The 20,938-nt window shown below is 34.6% G+C and overlaps 1 protein-coding gene across 1 annotated transcript in view; it reads left to right on the top strand.

The window, feature by feature from the left end:
• Nucleotides 1-1,298: 1,298 nt before the first annotated feature.
• LOC147063413 (ciliary microtubule inner protein 2B-like) overlaps nt 1,299-20,938 on the top strand; it is a 75,239-nt gene continuing 55,599 nt past the window's right edge. The window contains exon 1 of the mRNA XM_085959951.1: nt 1,299-1,604. Coding sequence (XP_085816077.1) covers nt 1,534-1,604 — 71 coding nt within the window. The 5' untranslated portion in view covers nt 1,299-1,533. The remainder of the gene's footprint in view (nt 1,605-20,938) is intronic.

Genomic DNA, 20,938 nt, shown 5'->3' with positions numbered 1-20,938 from the left:
TAATAATATGCTGTGATACAAATAATGCTCATGTATTTTTGTTTTCCAACGCGGATGAAAAACTTTGTTCTTATACTTACAGATGCCCCTTACTTACCGATACTTACCCTGTTAGTGTGATATAACAGGAAACGGATCTTGAGCAGTGACGTCCCTAGACAAAATGCCGCCCCCAGGCAGGGCCAAAATCCACCCCATTTTTATACAGTGTTTTTTATCATTCTTTCATGACTCCAATATCTAAGAAATGTGTTGTATGGATACATTACTAACAAAATATAATTACCAATAAATTTAATTTTATTTAAATGCCATCTCTGCTTCAATAGACTATATTGCGAGTCCACGGTTTCAGATGCATTTACAAATACACCTTCACTTTCAAAACTCGCGAGTGACTGGCAAAAATATTTTTGGATAAAAAAGAAGTAAAGTAAACGGAAGTAAGCTAGACATCGCGAACCCGAAAAAGTTACAGTCCTGTTAAACCTTTTATGTTAATTAATACATTTTGTTTCCAACCAGTGAGCTGATTTTTTTAATTGAAAGATATTTCCGTTATTACCTACTAAGTTCAGGTAGCTATTTCTACATATACCTAATGATTCTCCTCGATTTGTCGTCCTTTGAATAACTGCCGCCTCCAAGCGACGCTCAATCTGCCTACCCCCACGGGACGACAATGATTTCGAGTGTGAAAACTAAGGGATAAACTTAAACGCATGTCACGTCTGTGTCATAATGATATTCATTAAAGTTTGTCACGTAAATGTAACGCGCATTCAATATTTGAGGACAGTTGGCGTACCTTATATTATGGCCTGACCATCATAAAACACCATGCTTCAAAATCTTGGTCCATGGCGATGGCGAGGGGAGCGGTTAATAAAATCCCACAGGTGCCACGGATTTCCACATTTACCCCGCCTACTACTTATAGCTTCTCGTCGCTTCAATCGCAGACCCTGCCTCAGCACTTTTCCGATTCCCCATACCCAGACACTCCGTATTTTTAAGTTAAAAGCCTTCCGCCTTCGGGTATGATTTCCTCCGCGTCGTACCTAATACAAAAAAACATGGGGATTTGTATAAAAACACTTTAAATAATTGTACTTGGTTACTTATGTATACAAATGTTTGAAGATTAAATCGGAAAATCGCGGCTGAAGAAAAACAAAACGTACGTGTAGGTCTACGCCGCTACGGAAATAAGAGCATACCTCAGTGTGACGTTTGGCGTAGCACTTCTACGTGGAAACTCGCGTCGCTTTTCAGAAGTAAACAATCCGTCCGGTCGAACGGACGTGTGTTCAAATTATTTTACATTCGCAATAAAATAAATTATGATACAAGAAAATTTCGTACTTCGTTTGTGATTGCGTGGCTGGCGACCGATTATTTGTTTACTGTGAACCATAAAAACAATTTCGTTAATGAAAGTAAAGCACTTATACAAATAATTGAATCGTTTCATGGACAAGAATGTATTTTCGTTGATATTTTAAAAGTTTTGTTGTCAATAAAAGTTTTATAATGTGGGTTGATGTGAGCAAAAATGAACGTCAGAATTATATGGCCCAAACCAATGGATGTCTCATGCCAGGGTAAGAGAAATATTGTCAACAGCACCTTTCTAATCATTTATAATTATTATAATACACTCTTTATAATAATATTCTATCCGTCGTATTCTAAACGGGTGTTAGACAAGTGGCGACTCTTGGACCATTCATGCACACAGTAATTTTAATTGCATTTATTAGGGATAGTTAGGTAGATATAAGTAGTTAAATAAAACTATTCAAGGGTTTATATTTTTTGATGCGGCACTTAAAATATCCAATGAAATTAAGAAAAAAAACACAGTTTGAAAAATGGTTATACAACGTTCTTCAAAAAAAAAACTATTTTTTGTTGTTAATAATCATATAGTTCTGAAACCGATGAAAATGTAAACAAACATGGGTGTCGTTGATCTACTTTTCGAAATGATAGAACTTGAATATTGCATTAGCGTGCGTTTTGCGCATGTAGCGAATTAATTAAATTATTCGCACACGTTGGGCGAGTGGCTAACGCCATAGATAATAGCTAACGCGTCGGTTTATAATTTCGTAGGTCCCAGGTTCAAATCCTTAGTCTGGCAAATGTACATATAATTTTTCAATCCGTGTTTGGATTCAGAGTATGGACCTAATAGGTTGAGCAAGTGGCTGACATCCATTTCCCATAATAAAATCTGTAAATACAAACCTCCCTACGGCCCTTTATGGTCTTCTTAGAATCGGACATGGTCAAATAAACAGACCTTTTTTTGCTAAACACGATACATACCTAAATATCTGAATATCTTTCATGAATTTATATTTGCAATCATGATATTCGGTGATTAGGCCACTTGGCCGCAGGCGAAAAATTGTCACTTCCACGGAATCTACGATCAAAAACGTATGCATATAATTTTCTTAATTTGCTGTCTCTCAGCAACGCACGATTTACCTACTCCCACGGGACTTCATTGCGTTGGTCTGTGAAATCTCTAATCGATATTTTTTTTTAAATATCAATTTGTGAAAAATACAGATTTTCGTATAATTAAAATAAATTACTTGTTTGGAGGACCCCTTTTAATTTTTATGACGAACCAGTTGCGTCATTTTCATCAAAGAAAATTGCTGCTGAATAAGGAAGTGGAATATCAACATTTTATACATATATATAGTATACCTATTAAGTTAAAGACAAAGGTGTACAATGGTACTTTATTTATAAAGCTATGATTAATTATTAAGCGTAAACATAATTATATCTTTAATGTGTGTATGTGTGTGATATTCAGGTGCTTAATGTAGGTACTTTGAAAGTTAAAATACAGTATTATTTAATTTTATTATTCTAATAACATTCTAACTTGGCAGTGACTTTGGTTTTTTAATTGAGTACAATTTTAGGTGAGAGTAATTTTATTATTTTGACAATGAATAATTTTTCATGTGGTGTTTAAATATTTAAATTAATTAGTTAAATATATTTTTTAGCAGTGTTGGATAATAGTTACGAGTATAATTAAAATTGCGTATAATAAATACTTTAGCATCTAGATAGGTAGATTATTTAATATCAGCGTGTCTTTCTATTTACTTATACTGCGAACAGCCCTGAGTGCACGGCCCCCATATCCTGAAGCGGGCCCCCCTACCTATCTCTAAGGTTAAGAGCCGTGTAATGTGCTACAATAGTGATCCCCAAATGGTATTCTGCGGAAATGCAGGCTTCTGGCATTTTCAAATAATAATGTATAAGGTACAACTACTGAGAAGATGGAAGCATATTAAACTGACTTGCTTATTTACTCCAACAAATCGTAACGTACGTCTATTCCTTTGCGCATTATTCAACTGTGCGGCGTCCAATCTCCCGGCGTCCAATTGGGCCGGCGTCCAATTGGGCCGGCGTCCGATTGTACCGGCGGCCAATTACCGGAGGCCAGTTCGCGGTGCCAAATCGTCCTAGACCCTGTCGGCACGGTATCATATTATGAACCAATGATCGCGACCCCCCTTTGTGATACCCAAGTAACATGCGGCCTTTCTAAATAGTCGTTTTATTAGCCAGGAAGCACACTAAAAATAATTATAAAATAAAATTCCATTCGTAAAATAGCGCCACAGGCGACTTTTTTACTATTAGCGTGAATTTGTAGTGTGTGTTTATCTCGCTTAAGGATCGACCCGCCACGCCGGGCCCCTTCTAGCTCGGGCCCCCAGGCTCTAGCCCTGTCAGCCCCCCCTTTGTGGGGGCCATGCCTGGTTGTGTAGGTGTATTACAGGGAACTGAGATATAATGGGAAGTAAAATGCCTAACGGGTGTGGGCTAACAGGCAACCGATCTCGAGTGTGGAAGAATATGGGATAAACTTAAACACGTATCAAGAATACGCTTGTCATTCGTTCTGACAACTACTACTCCTCTAGGTTTATGCACTGACGCTCATTCAATATTGGTGTATTTGGAAGTTGTAACACACACTATTGCACGTCTATGGTGTGTGGTTCATTTTCGTAGGATACTCACACATTCAAAACCCTGCGTCAAAATTTTGTGTATTTGGGTACCTATAGAGAATTCTATAATTTTATTAATCTGTTCTGTGCTATATTACCTGCCTAATATATAGGTATATAGTAGTAATGTTTTATTTTTATGAAATTATATTATTTTCAATGAAATAATACTGTATGTGTTTGTAGAGTAGGTAGAGTAGAGTAGATAATAATTATGCTCATATATTCTACTCTATACGAATCTACTTCAACATTTCTAATCTAGTCAACACGTTATATACGATTATTGATATGATTAAGAAAAAAATCTCTCTTTTCATGGCGGTATTGATGATAATTCATGAATAACAGTTTTCCGTTGCCTGCAACACCATCCAATAAATTCCTGATCTATTGACCTTCTTCTTATCGCGACCCAGCATTGAGAGAATGGGGCGTACATAAGTTCGCGCCACTTTCGTCGATCCATCGCCAACTCTCGCTCCTCCTGCCATGCCAGACCTGCAGTGCGTAGATCGCTTTTATAGCACCGCTGCAGGGTGCAAAGGAACGGCCACGGAACGCTTGGGGCTGTGCCGCAGAGGTACAAAATGTCTTACTCTCTGGCGGCTTCCGGAACACATGTCTCAGCTAAGTTAAGCATCCCTTCGTGATAACTTCAATTTCAAATTCAAAGAAAAGGAAACACGTATGGTTTGTGATTAATGCAGTGGTTTCCAAACTTTATGTCACTACGCCTCCCTTTAAAAAAAATCTGATCTTGGCGCCTCCCCCCCTTTATTTGGTTAAATAATACGGACACCTTCTTAAATAGTCAACAATGTACTAATACAGAAATGAAAAAGGTATCACATTAAATTGCAACGTATAACCACATATTTAAAATATTTAATAGCTCTGAAACAAAGCAGCGACGCAGGCGACTTTTTTTACTATTAATAAAATAATGTGAAAGGTGCATTAGAAAACTAACCAAGAACTCAGTAAATAGATTTTTGTTTGCTTCAATATATCTGGCATAGAAATCATTTAAAAGTGGAGACATTTTTTGTAATTTTGATTTCTAAAGCTCCATTTTTTATGAATGCGTTCATTTTTTTTAAACAGTGAATGTATTAGTGGTCCTTGCATTGATTTATCCACTCATTTTTTTTAAAATTTCAACCAAGTAGACAAGTTTAACGACAAAATTATCGTTCCTAAACAAATTTGCCTGAAATTTCAACATAATGATTTGACCATTTTATTTCAGTTTTTCACGAGATATCCAGCGCGCTTCACAATGGTATTAGAGTGAGGTATTATAAAATTAGTCTCCATATTTTCAGTCAAGTTTGCAAACAACCTTTTATAGGACTGTTTTTTATATAGTTTATAACTAGCGGTCGTTTTAAACTGTTTAAACGTTTGCAAACTGCAAACCTGCGGCTACATTAAATATTGTTTTAAATTTTTCGCGCCTCCCCTTGCAACACCCGGCGCCTCCCAGTTTGGAAATCTCTTCATTAATGTATCGAAAGAATAAAAAACAAATGATTCAACCATACATATGTATACCTAGTATATTGAAAATGAGGGGCATTAAATTTTGCACTGTTAGGTTGGTAACGATTATACTTCTTAATTAGTGTTTCCCGCGGATTTTTTTGTGTAGTTTTCAGAAGTCAACTTTTGTGAACGTATCATCAGTCATCACAAATTGTATGTGTAATATACAATAATGCCTACAGAACTCAAGAGACAGTGGACACAGAGCCGTTTTACCCATTAGACTAAGTAGACACGGTACACAGGGCGTAAAAACTATTCAATTTGTGTTTCTTGTATTGATTCTTTATAGTTTAAGTTATCGCGTTTGTGGACAGACTTATCTGCAATAACTACTTATGTACGTGGAAATAAAATAAAATTGGTACGAAATAATAAAGTTCTTCGGACAGAGGTCTTAACGGCTTACAAAGGTCTTAAACCGTCTCTGAATGACCACTGCCATATCTTTCGATTTACGGATAAGTATTAATTGTTACCCATAACATAGGTAGGTATATTATGAACAATGAACATCAAATAAATTTATTGAGACTTATGATATCTCAATTGAATCAAAATTATGAATCGTACATGAAAATAAAATAGAACTCGGACAGCGAACAAATTTAAAAATATAGATTATTGTCGTCACACTGTTTTATTTAATTTTCCCTGAATCTGATGCTAGGTACATAATTATTAATGAATTAAGAGTTTTTATCCTTGCAGCCCAATCGCCCACTTTTGAGCATGTGTTATCAACTTATAACTACGTATGAGATTCACGAGTTCGAATCCCGCTGATTATGAAGAGTTCATTTTGTTTTAAGTGTATGTATCTATATGTATGTTTTGACCCATGTCGTCGGCCAAGGAGTTAGAATGCATAATAACCAATCCTGCAAAGCAATTCTATACACAAGGCGGCTATCGAGGATAGTTTATCATATTAATGTATTGAGGCGGTTAATTGTTACAATAAGTTAACCGTCTAAACTGTTAAAAAGTACGTAACTGTTTTAATTGTTTTTTTTTGGGTGATAGGGCCCTAGCCTGGGGGCCCGGGCTCAGGGAGAGCCCGGCGAGGCGAGTCGCCAGATAAGTGAGATAAACACACATCACAAATTTTGCTTCACTAGTAAAGGCGCTATTTTCCTACAATACTATCATTATTTAAAATTATGTGGTTCTACGATACAATTTTCCATTTTCCATTACTCCATAATTCAGATGGATGTATTAATGTATACAAAAAACACTAAATACTTAAAAATATGTACATTAATTTTACCGCGTACACAATTTGGAAAACGCTACTGTAGAGCGTCACACTGCCTATATCCTTAGCGATAGGTAGGGGGCCCGCCAAAGATCCAAGATGGGGGCCCACTTCAGGATGTGGGGCCATGGTTTTAACAACCCCTCTCTTGGCTGTGTTACCTTTTAGAGCGAGATAGACAGTTTTGACAGTTGATAAACTGATAAATTGATAAACTACCATCGACAGCCGCCTTGTGTATAGAATAGATCCACAGGTATTAATACTTTTCTTTCGATATGCTATCTCTAATTGAAGATAATAATATGTACGAGTACATACAATAATTTATCATAGATTTCATTACCGTATGTTACAATATTATTTTTTGTGGAAAAAAAATATTCTGACATATTGTGTTTTAGAGCGAGATAGACAGTTTTGACAATTGAGACGTCTAACTTATTGTAACAACTATAATACCTCAATAACTAGGTACATAAATAATATGATAAATTTAACACTATAGCCGTCGATAACAGCCTTGTGAATAGATTAGACCCACTGGTCTCAAAGCTGGTTGGCTATATATCTATATAGCTTAAATTATATCCATACCACGGAGGAAATTGTGATTCACGTTCTTAATAATATTGTAATCGTTGCATTATCTGTGTTTCTACTTTCAGCAGCCAACCGATGCTTTCACTCAATCGATATTCTCGTACGATAACTTAATTTAATAGAAATAAAGCAAGTCACCAAATTTAATATTAATAGACTCATTTGAAACACGTCAGTGTGTAGGTACGTGAATGTTTTTTTTTCCAAACATTGTTTGCCTGTCGGTTTTCCACCTTATTGATTGTTTAATAATATATACCTATTTATTTATGAATTGGCTGAGCAAACAATCAATGGGCAAGTCCCTAACTGTTTATTTATTCAAAAAACATATAAATGTTTTATCATCCAACTTTTTAGCGATTGTAGTAGCTATGTATGCTATTGTAATCACTATACAAACTACTGTTCGTTAGGGCTTAGAATTTCGGGACCCGCTCAATTTTCTGATTCAGATAGTCCGGGATTAAGTTATATACCTACCTATTTTGTTTTAAAAAATTATTTTTTTGTCAAGTAAATAAGTGTATTACAAAGAAAGCGGTCTGTATATACACAAAACATATTGATATCTCATAAAAATAACACCTAACACCAGACATATTATTTGGTTTGGATTGCTTTTTGTTATCCAGTAGGTATAATTACCGGGTACTTTCGGTAATTTCAGGGTACCAATCCTGATATTTTTTTTTTTAGAATTATTAATAACCATCTCCTTGCTTTTTCGTACAAGGTGGTTGTTTTAGTAATTTTGAACAATCACAAACACCCAGGCTTTGAGAAAAACACATAAACGTTTTTGTCATGACCGGGAATCGAACCCAGAACTCTCGGGTGGAAGGCCAGCGCCTTACCCACTGCACCACGAGAGCCGCCTCCAATCCTGATATTTAATGGTCATACTTTCATTGATTGTTATTTTTTTTAGAACATTAAATAAAAAAAATGATAAGGGTCTATGATGACTAACAAATTAGAGTACCTACCTACTAAATCTCAGGTTGAACTTTGTAGCTATGATCTAACAGGCATTATAAAATAATGAAGTTCTTGATATTCCCAGTTGATGAAGGATCGCGCGGATCTTTTCCCTCATATTCCTCGTTTCGATGATAAGGCGTTTTTTTGACACTACACGTCTAATTTAACGTCTTGAGTGCCCTTTGGACCTCAATTATGTACAAAATTCAAACTCAACACACTTTATTAATTAGTAGAGGTACTATACTTTTTTGATAACAATCTTTCCATTTTTTGTTTGAATGCAAATTATTCTGCAACCAAAAAAACTCTGTTTTTTGTAGCAGCATTGGTGCTCCAACTTCTACATTACTTACAGTTACCGCCGTCCTATAATTTCGGGATTGAAAATATATTTATCCCGGATTGTAAATTCCGACCGGGATTGCAATCCATACTGTTCATATTATTGATGTATTTAACTGTTAATTTTTAACTACGGCAGTTACTGACTGCGGCGTGTTGCATTAATATCACGATGGATAACCAACCATATTGGTTTCTGCTACGTAATACAGTTATTGTCTAACTACATAATCGCGTAATTGCTGTAATGCCGGTTTACCAGAAACGCGATTTGTTTTTGTGAAGATGTTCAACGGAATGGATCGTATCATTATATTGTGGGGGGAAATACGTACCTACATTACTTACTTATGTATTTACCAGTGGCGAAGGGTGGAGGTAGGCTGTTAAGATCCGCCATAAATAGTGCACATTAATCTTTTTCAGTGAAATGTATATGTTTTTATTGAAATAAGACTACAATTTACAGATGGTGTTGGTTGAGTTTTAAAAATCAATTAAACCCTGTCTCAACCAAACCATAATAGTATTGGTATATTTTAGGCGATATGACAAAATTGTGCACATTTTTTCATTCTTACTTATTTGTTTTCGTTAGATTAAGAATACGTATTACACATACTGTTGGTTCATTTTTTCAATTCATCAAGCTATGGCTAAACCAAACTATAATAGATAAAAAATATTATTCTATCTATAAAATATCTAAATTTATGTATCATTTAATTGCATAATTTTAGATATTTTATAGATATACGAGTATTTTTTGACTATTATCTATTATGGCTTGGTTTTCGCAGGGCTTAATTGAATTTTAAAAACTACCAACACCATCTGTAAAATGTAGTATTATTTCAATGAAAACAAGTATGTATGACTGACAAAGTTTAGTGTGCAATATTTATGGTGGATCTTAACAGCCTACCTCCACCCTTCGCCACTGGTATTTACCCTGTCACGCTTTAAGCATGTATCATAATTATTATAACAAACACAAAGTAGCACCATTTCTCCCAGTTCACCGTCATGTCTCACGTCTCTGAGACGATACACTTGACATCCAGAAGTAGTAATGCAGCAGGGTGAGGAAGGATCGGCCACAACGACAGGAGTTTTCTTCCTCTGAAAAAATGGCAATTCTTTGGGTATTCCGGAAGAAAATCAACATTGATCCTGATGATGTCGGGAGATTTTTTATGAGTGTTGACAAAAGTCTTTGAAATTGGCATGAAAACATGCATGGATACTTCATTGATCAATATAAATTTATCTTACTTAGTATACATATCAATACTAATTAAGTATTTTCTTCAAAATAAAATAATATGTCAAAATCAAAATAATTCCAAAGTCAAGTCAAACAAAAGAAATTAAAATCGAATTCAAAATAATGCAAACTTTATCTGTTGTGAAAATTCAAAATTATGATTGACAGTAAAGGTAATTTGAACAAACAAACTTTATGTTGTTTATATGTAAATTTCAGTTGATGTCAATTAGGAAAAGAAAATCAAACAAAAATATTTAAACTTTTATAAATAGTGTAATAATATAATGAACCACGATCGGCGTCCTATAGCGTCGTGGGTCCCAGGTTCGAATCTTGGGTCTGGCAATTACACGTCATACTGTTTTTCAATTTGTGTATGACCCATATTATGGACCTAGGTAATAGGTTGAACAAGTGGCTGACATCCATTTCTCATAAAAAAACAAAATCTGTTAATACAAACCTCCACTCTGTAGATGCCCATATATTATGACGAAAAAAAAATATAATAGACAACAAATAAATCGAAAATTTTGAATGAAAAATAGTTAATATCATTCCTACCATTCTATAAACGAATGATAATTGTGTAACTAAGATTATACGAGGCCTACTGATTCCATTATTATATGTATATATATATTATTGAACTATTATAACTATAAATTATTGTGAATTTTACATAATTAATTTGATACTGCATATCGTATTTCTATTTCCATGAAACGCCTATAAATAAATTACTATTGACAAGTTTTATCGTAGTGTTTCACTTGATTAACACGGCCTCAAAACATAGTATTATTTAAATAAAATAACTGTCAAGTCTGTGTTTATTTAACTACACAACTATTACATAAATAAATGCTTTTGATGACGTAGTACAATGCGCAAGTTCTTGTTGCAATGAAATACAATGTCAGAATGGCAAATGAGAATTAAGATAATGTAGGTACATACTGGGAAAATTGTATAAATAAATTATTAATCTTTTATTTATTCACTGGTATCATTCGTGAGATACCAGGGCATGTAGGTATCAGATATTTATTATAATGAATGATAAAAGTCCTCAATCCAGAACACAGTTCTCAGCACGATGGTCATTGGTTTGGATTTCTACATAACGTCGCTGTAGATTGGTTTGTCGAATAGAAAACATGTCAAATGTTCAGGAGACGAAAAACAAATTTCATTATCCTATATTTAAATACAGGTTGTATTTAAATTGTTTTTTACAGCATATGAATGCTGTATTCATTACAAAGTAATTTAAAGAAAAGGATAGTTCTGTTCCATTTAGATACAAAAATCATTCTGCATTAAAAGGTCGATTTCGACAAAAACGTATATTCGACAAACCAATCCTATAGCAACGATAATACGAATAAATTCTACTATGCGCACATTGGATATAGGTATATTATTATGTGTGCAGGGTAGGTATGTGGTTGAGGCCCACGTTGTATTTTCGTAAAGCTATACGACTTGGGGCTCTACCGTTGGGTTGGAAGTTTCTTACTCCAAATACCTTTACCATTACAAATACCATACCACCAGACTTATCCAAGAGTTTCTTCATTTTAACCACCTCTTCTTTTGCTTCACACTATAGCTATTGATATACAATACTTAATATTACCATACACCAAATATACCTACATAATGGCAAAGTTGAGTTACATAATAATTATCGTTTGTTATAAAAATAACCGAATTCGATTTTTGACGAAATTTTAAAAATTCCGGTGTAAACATACCAATACCTACTATAATTGTTTAAAGGTAAATTATTCCGCTAAAAATATGGTCACCGTAAATATATAACATAATTAATATGCATGCTTACCTTCCTTAAGTCGAATTGTGGGTCATGGCTTCAATCAGCCCTCAGATTAAAAAGGCTACAAGTATTAAATTATTGCAGAGGTCACACAATGAACACGACGTATATTATTAACAAAATAACCGATGGCGAGGGATCCATACCAAAGAGTTTGAAACATACATAACTGTAAACTTTGTTTTTCTTTCTTTAATACGTGATTAATTTGCATACTTACAAATAATAAGAAAGTTACTGTCGACCTTTTCAGAGGAGTCAAGATGTCAAATTAATTTTTAATAATGTGGCCTTGTATTAATAAAATTATTTCGATGCTGTAGTAACAAAGAGTCCTTTTCTCATAAATTTATTTCGAAAGGTAATAATTTGCTTAACCTCTTGACATTGATATATTAAATTAATATTATAGTAAAAAAAAAAATGTTTGTACATATTGAAAACTACATTTATTTTAAATAATGCGGCACCAGATTCTTTGTCGATGTGATAGCATACGAAATTCTAGCTTTTTGTTTTTTTTTAAGCAATACCTACCATCAAAATAGTTTTAAGTGAAACCCAATGACATTATTAATGGACGACGCACTCAATACAGTAGATAGCAAGTAAATTCGCATGTTAGGTAGACGTCACGCAATTTCCATTATGCGATATCACGCATCGGGAATTTATAGCAATATGACCTTTATTGTAATGGCGTTAGAGCAGTGTTTCTAATATCAATGTTCATTTGAGCGAACCCGTTCGAGCCGAACCATTCAGCAGACCCAACAAAAATCATCAGGAATTTATAGCAATATCACTTTTAATGTAATGACGTTAGAACAGATTATACCATTTGGCAGACCCGACAATAAAGTGAGTGTCATTTTCTTTTCCAGATGATTCGTCCATATTGATGTCATTGGTGAAACCATATATAAAAATAATGATACTAAAATATTAACTTTTTATATAGACGCTCCATATCATCATCATCAGCCAGGATCTATCTCCTGCAGAATGAAGGCCTCACCAATGACTCCATTTCTCTCGGTTTTGTGAATTGCTATATAAATTCGTCGACTCAACGGTCTCAAGGTCTATCTTTTGGATGTTGTATACTTCTTGGGTACCTACCACTGGACTAGCGATTAAGTTTTCTTAGATTGATGTGTCCAACCATTTCCATTCGAGTTTTTAGTCAACTTTATTACATCGCATATCCTTGTCTGTTCACTTATCAAATCACTCAACTTTTTGTTCCTACGCGTTATGCCCAGCGTGCACACTTTGCACGCATATGTGATTACTACAAGTAGATACGTATAGGTTGAACATTTTGGATTCTAGATAGAATGGGAGGTCGCTTTTGAATATATTATTCAGGATGCCAATACCAACAGAACTCAGCTCTGTTCTGCGAACAATTTCAACACACATACTTCCATTTCTTCACACACTTGTCTCAGGTCCGGTCCTAGAAAATGCGAGGTCTGATTTGCACATGGTGTTCGAGGCCCCTAAGCATGGCCCCCACAAGGGGGGGCTGACAGGGCTTTACCCTGGGGGCCCGGGCTCTGGAGGGGAGTTGACCAGATAAATGATATAAACATGTCATAAATTTGCATTGATCGCAAAAAAGTCGCCTGCGGCGCTATTATACTTCATGATATTGTATGATGTGCAATGGTAATTTTTGATTATTGTGTGTCAATACTCGACACCTCCACAATTAAAGTAGATGACGTATTAAAAATACAAAAAATCGCTAGTATTACACTGAATGTACCCTTAATTTGTCCTAAAACACAATTTGAAAAACGCTAATGTAGTGCGTCATACTGCCTTTAACCTTAGCGATAGGTAGGGGCCCGCCAAAAATCCTAGCCTGAGGGCCCGGTTCAGAATATGGGGGCCATGACCCTAAGTATAGTATTTTCCTATCCGAAAACTATTATCGGGGTGATAACTGTATAAGTACAGTATAACAATTTACCGAACATTTTGATAATATAGCAAATCAATTTACTACCTACTCAAACAAAATGATATTTTTCATACCCTTTTATGTGCAAATTATTCGCACATCACACTCGGTCTTAAGCAAGCGTATGACGAGGCCGTACGTTTGGGTGTGAAACATCAGCAGTTTTTTACTCCTGGGAGTGTCTCAGTAGCAGATTCTTAAAACTAAGGTCACCACGCACTTAAGTGTGCTTTGACTGGATTTACAAAGACTTTCTAATAACAGTGCCGACGAGAGAGAGGAGCATAGTGAACTAACAAAAAACAAATAACTCTAATTAATAAATATATAATACAAACAACAAAGCTAAAACAATACGGAAATACAAAACTATTTGAAGAGATCTTCACGTCCGAAATAAGACGCTACAAATGAACAAACAGATAAAACTTCAAGACAACAAAGTACCTACCTACTACCCGCTTTATTCGTTCTCAATTGGTGTTGTTCTGCATCTTCCATGGTGGCAATGAATTCATTTTGATTGTTTTTCAATAATGGTCTCTGTATAACATTATTAGACACGTAATTCTCGATTTCCCCTAAAATTCAATTCAAAACCAACTTTAATCTACCGTTTCATTTTTTTGCGACACCTGAATCCAGTTAGGACGCAAGACCGTTCCAGAACGCGAATCCCGATTGGACCCAATCTTTCCATCTGCCATAAGACCGGACCTAGCTTGTCTTGTTATTCCAGATAGAAATCTTTACCTGCACGAGTTGAGTGGGACTAATGAAGATTTCTTTTACAGTCAGCAAAACAGTTAAGTAAACGTAACTTTCAGCAAGTTTCGGTATGCTGTTTAATAGTAGATACCTAGTCTTCCGAGAAAAAAACTTGGCGCTCCAAATACCTAAATTGTCGCTGTGAATGTCTTGCATGTTCTGCCGTTATTATTCCTGAGCCTTCTTTAGAGCGGCATTTAAGGAGTATAAGATTATACTTATAGAGTTATAGGTATCTATTTTTAAAGTCTGGCAACCAAACATGGCCCGGTTTTCTTAATAAACTGATTTAAGAAGTTGTTTATTTTAATTTGTTTGCTTTGATCTAACAGTCAGTCTTCGTCACTGGGTGATATTGATGCCTTGACATTATTGCCACTTTTCCAATATAGGTCAATTAATTAACATAATAGTTATTTTTTTACGAAAATAGAATCTGTTTAGTCATTCTTTTCTGTGACGGCCGTCGGTTCGAGTCGTAAAGGGTTGTATAAACGCCGTAAAACTATACGAGTGTAAACCACCTAGATAAATAATATGATCGGTAGTTACATAAGATATCCAAACGTGGAAATTTATGAGAGAATGACTGAAAAATGTTGGCATAGTTTAAAAAAAAATCTAGTAAAGAGTGTTGGAGCCACGCAGAAGAATACGACAGCTGAAGAATAAGATACAATAGCAATCTGTACAACATATATGTAAATAGGTACAATATATTAGGACTCTCTCGACATATTGTAAGGTGCGGATAAGGTGCGGACATGGGTTCCAAAAAATAATCCTCACACAAAACCCAGGTGGAAAGCGAAAGGTAGGGAGAACACGGCGCCGCTGGTTCGATCTGGTTAAGGGGAAGAATTGGAGCCGCTAATAGGGCTCGAAATGGACCGGAACGCACCTGAGCACCGTTCCGGTTCATACAATCCCCAAAATTATCGCTCCGTCTTGTGTAAATATTAATTTGACCGTCTGAGCGAGATATGTCATATTATAAAAAAATCTAACACAATATTTTTTTAAATACATATATGTATAGAATTAGATAAGTTACAGTGTTAATATTTTCGTAAAATTATCAAGCGCTCCGGTTCGTAAAATTTTCCATTTCGAGCGCTGGCCGCTAATATAATATAAGAGTGGTGTAGGCACAGTTTTCATCGATATTATGTTACCTGCAATAGTTTTGAGTCATGTGGATAAAGAAACAATCGAAAACAAAAAAAAACTGGGAGTAGAAATGTTTGGGAAGCAATTAGTCAGCTCAATTCAAGTGGTAATAGGAAAATGTGTTAATCTTTAGCAATCGTTGTCATTGCTGTTAAATACATTTTCGGTACCTAAACGTTGAAATATTAAAACAAGCGCTTTAGAAAAAGTGGGAAAGGGAGGTGGGAGAAATTGTAATGTTTAAAAATTGCGACCCGGTACTATTTCATTTAGCATTATACCACTGTTGGAGACTGCTGTGGACCGAGGGGAATGGAGGAGATGAATCGAAGAGATCAAGTTTCAATTTGGGCTGTTGCTCCGTTAGAAGAAGAAGAATAACAAGAAGAACCACGTAGACATAATATATTATGTAAATAAAATAATTTCATTCAATAATTTCTCATCAGTGAAAAATACACCCGTAGTTAAACAATGTATCATAATTATTTCACAAAAATACGTCTGTCGTTATCGATTACATTTTCCCAGTCTATTTTTGATGCCGTCAACATTTCTTAGTTTTTCCGGACAATTTTCACTCGAGGCGAGACTTATATTTTTATATCAACAAAGGATCGCTGTTCTTTGAGATATCTCGCTAATATTTACTTTTCTTTGTTGATTTTCCATTTGCGACGAGACCAACATTGGTACTAAACCACAGCAGATTCGGATATTATGTAAAACCTTTGTAAATAAGAATTTCCAAAACAAGCTTCGTATTCAAACTTTCAAAAGCTCAATGCTTGCAGTTTACACCAGAATTCAATGGTCATTATCATCAGTAGGTACGCGAATATGTCGCAGTTCTTGCCTTTTTCAACAACTTTCTCATTCAGTCTGTCCCTCTAATTCGATATCCCAAAAATACAGCAGTCGTCTAACTAACCAGCAAAATTGTTACCTACTGGAGATTATGACTCATTTATCATCCTATTCATACGGGCTCATGACCTAATCAGCGCGGTTTCCCAATCGTGATTCAACTACGCATACAGATGGTAGTATACCTCAGGTCTGTACCTTTTCCTCTGCCGCGTCGTCTCTGATTCGCCCATAGATAGGTACGACGGAAAATTTGTGTTCGGAAAAATGTTAAGGGTGGTTTTTTCATACTTAAGCATCCAAGTAAGCACTGAATTTTTATTTGTAATAATAAATTTATTGAAGAATAGGTACATTGATTGGTTTGATTATTTAGAAAATTAATTTAGGGCATTGTAGTGCCACTAAATTGTCGCTGTTGAAGTGATTGATAACTTCCTAATGATTTGACAAATAATATAGAGGTTTCCGTGTTTGAATAAAGAATAATAAATATTATGTATATTTTTATATGATAAATTAAAATAGTTAGTAATTAAAATAAATAATATAAGGTGTTATATCTGTTGTTAAAAAAACTCTCTTGTTATTTTAAATCGAGTGTCCAGGTTCAGAACCGGATTTATATTTTAAGGTATCTTGGGGTAATACAAAAATATTTGGGACAAGTCGGTTTACGGGAAGCCAGGCGGGAACCACGCTAATTTATTCTCATGGCCGATTTTGGCAAAAATCACGAATTCAGGAATAAAAACCTAACCTAACATAAAAAATAATCCAGAACATCGGCTATTTTCAAATTTTGCTTGCCGCTAGCTTCCCTTAAACCGACAAGAACCAAATATTTAAAAATATGTTTAATTAAGAAAATAATATTAACATTAATAATACTTTTATTGTTTTTTGTTCGAATAATCACTTTAATCAAAAATTTTACATTTCAAACGCTATTGACATTAGTGGAAATGAACACGATTGATATTGACAAGTAATGTTAGGTAGTATTTTAAATTTGCGGTAATATGGAAAGCGACTATTCTCTTCATCAATTGATTTAATTTTAGATATTTAGTCCCATAGCGTATCAGGCCTGCCCAGGTTATAAAGTCACTGTTTTGAAAGAAGGTACTGCTATTTTCAAATAACTGTATGACAAACAAAAAAAAATACATTATTCCAAAACTGTCTTTTCCGTAAACTGATTTCCTATCCATCAGTAATGAAGCAGACTGCAAAACCGTGTACTACGTGTAATAAAATTTTATTTTAATCGCATTTTTAACACAAAATTATGATTATTTTAATAATGTAATAAATTAAAATTATCCAAATTTATGTTTAACAGATTTAACAGCGATCATTATTAAAATATATAATAATTTTATTTATATTTATACCCGAATACAAAACTAAGATTAATTATTCATTTTCTCGTTCAATTACTATAAACGTCATACTCAATGTTCATAAGTTAACGAGTCATAATAATATTATGGAAATGTGCAAAATGGTAAAAGTACTTTCTGATCTTATCGTTGCACAAAATCCCCGTCTTTGTAGTGCGCGCGTTTCGATTTTAACGTTAAAAAAATGATCCGAATACTCAATAAATAAAAAAAAATATATCTATTTAATCCATGACAGCCTCAAGCAGAAAATCGTGTTAGAAAGTCTTCAGAGAAAAATTTAGGTATCAAAATAGAAAAAAATGCATACATCTATCTTATATCTATATCCAAATACTTATTTATACAATATATATATATATATTTTAATGAGACTACACAGGGCAGATATTTAGAGTCCAAAAATATTTAATCTTTTGACACTTGCATATATGACGACTTATTAACATTCTTTTGTCACAACATTTCTACTCCATATGCCATATGGGGTATGATTTGGTCTACACAATGTGGTAGTTGACGTAACAAATTATTTTACAAGGATTCGTTGTTATACAATCATTCAACCTGTGGATGAGCATAGACGGAAAGAAATTGAGACCAATGCAAACATCCAAAACCCGGTTGAACTGATTGAAAAATAACATGTGATTATAACTCAGTCCAGTATCCAAGAGGTAAAAAACGTCCGCAAGGTAGACCTGGATCGATGAAATGATAAAGTTCTGCGGAAGTACGTGGCAACGCAACGCACAGGACCGAGAGAAGTGGAAGCAGCTTGAAGAGGCTTTCATCAAGCAGTGGATAGATTAAGGCTGATGATGATGATAACTCAGTCGCACTGGGTCTAAATATGAACACAGTGCTACCAATGACAGAAAAACTACTGTATAATCATCTTACTTTTTTACTTCACCATGTTCGATCCTGAGACGATCATAATGGACCTCCACAGAGTCGACGTTGTATTAAAAGATTTTTGGGTACTGTTCGGTTATACCGGAGCCAGCGGAAAACGCATTTTGAAAATAGCCGATAAACTGGATTATTTGTTAGGTTAACCTAACCAAACCTAACCTAACCTAACCTAACCTAACCTAACCCAACCTAACCGAACCTAAACTAACCCAAACTAACAAATAATCCAGTTTATCGACTATTTTCAAAATGCGTTTTCCGCTGGCTCCGGTATAACCGAACAGTACCGATTTTTGTTTTCACGAGAAATGGATGTTAGCTACTCGCTCAGCCTATTAGGTTTATACCCTGGGCTGAAACACATAATGAAAAACAACATGTGGAATTTGCAGACTCGGGATTCGAACCTGGCACCCACGATATTATAAGCCGACACATTATCTCGGCCATCGCGAGTGCATAGTTGACAATTTCAGTAGTCACGATAATTTCTTTCTATGGAGAATTCTTGCATTGCAGCGTATACTTTGAATACTACTTCTTCCTCTTTTTGTATCATCTTCTATCGGATGATAGTCTTCTGTCAGGGCAATATTTACTGTTTCTTTGACAGTAAAGTTCTGCAAAACAGTTTGATGAAGATCAAAGTCACGAAATCTTACAATTAAGTAATCTACTTTAATCTACTACTAGATTACTTAGTAAGATTAAAGTAAATCATCAATGATATACATGGCAGACATGTCACAAAAACAAAACATTGTCTGCCATGTATATCATTTATGATTTACTTTGGTAAACCTGGGAAGAGCTGACCCTCTATCCCAGTGATTCCCAATGTGGGGCGTACGCCCCACCGGGGGGCAATTTGAATGTTTTGGGGGGCAAAAAGGTCATCTTGAAAATCATTTGAAGACAAAGCATAGCACAATGATCGCACTAATTTTCTTCCGACTTGTACATGTAACGTAATATACAAATTTACTTACGAAAGTTAAATTAAAAATAGTATTGCCTGTGTGCATTTTTTATTTGAAGCAATTCATGTTTTCAGAATTAGTTAGGTAACTATACAATTTTGATAGGGGGTTAAAGTGGGGCTTGGCAGAAATAAGGTTGGGAAACACTGCTCTATCCTCTTATTACAATGTTTCTCTTTGTTCAACATTGTAATAATATACCTACTGGTATCAATTAATACGCTACTTAAAATAATTTGATACATGGCGTGTTAATTTTAATGACATGTTACAATTGAGTGGCAATAGTCAATAAGGATATTATGTTGCCAACCTATATCTGACACTCCTTTCCACATTGGTCCAATATTGGTGGCTTTTGACGCGTGTTGAAACACCAACACTGTGTCGAAGTACGGCAAACATTCGCCGGCCATGGGTCACACATTGTTAACAAAATTACAAACATTGCCTAACTTGTCAGTTTAAGGGATGTTGAATAATAATGTATTCAACCAAATTTTTAATAAAATTTTCTAGTTCAGTCAGTGTCCATAGAAAAGAATAAAATTTAGAATTACACTTAACATTGATTTTCTAAAATTCAATATTTATTACTTTTTTTGTTATGCATGTCTTATAACAATTTGAAAAACTCTGTATCCGACGAAAGTTGAAATGTGTGAAAGAAATGTGAGTCAAGAAAACAATATTAATATTAGTAGGTATATACCACTATCAGACAAAGATCTTTCTTTGTTATCTTAATACGGATAAGGAAAAAAGTGGAGTACCTAAGTTGAACAATATTGTATAGGTATTCCATATAAGTCACCTAGATTAAATCTGTAGGCCATTTAATTTAAACGCATACTTTCATAGACTGCCTTTTATACCTAAGTGCTTTTTTTTTTTTTTATATTTTAGGAAAACTACTTGACATAATCTAAAATGCCAAAA

The sequence above is a fragment of the Rhyacophila brunnea genome, unplaced genomic scaffold (genome assembly GCF_057557595.1).
Source record: "Rhyacophila brunnea isolate RB1 unplaced genomic scaffold, BYU_Rbru_1.0 scaffold_9, whole genome shotgun sequence".
Classification (NCBI taxonomy): Eukaryota; Metazoa; Arthropoda; class Insecta; order Trichoptera; family Rhyacophilidae; genus Rhyacophila; species Rhyacophila brunnea.
This window is presented reverse-complemented; position numbering and strand designations above follow the sequence as displayed.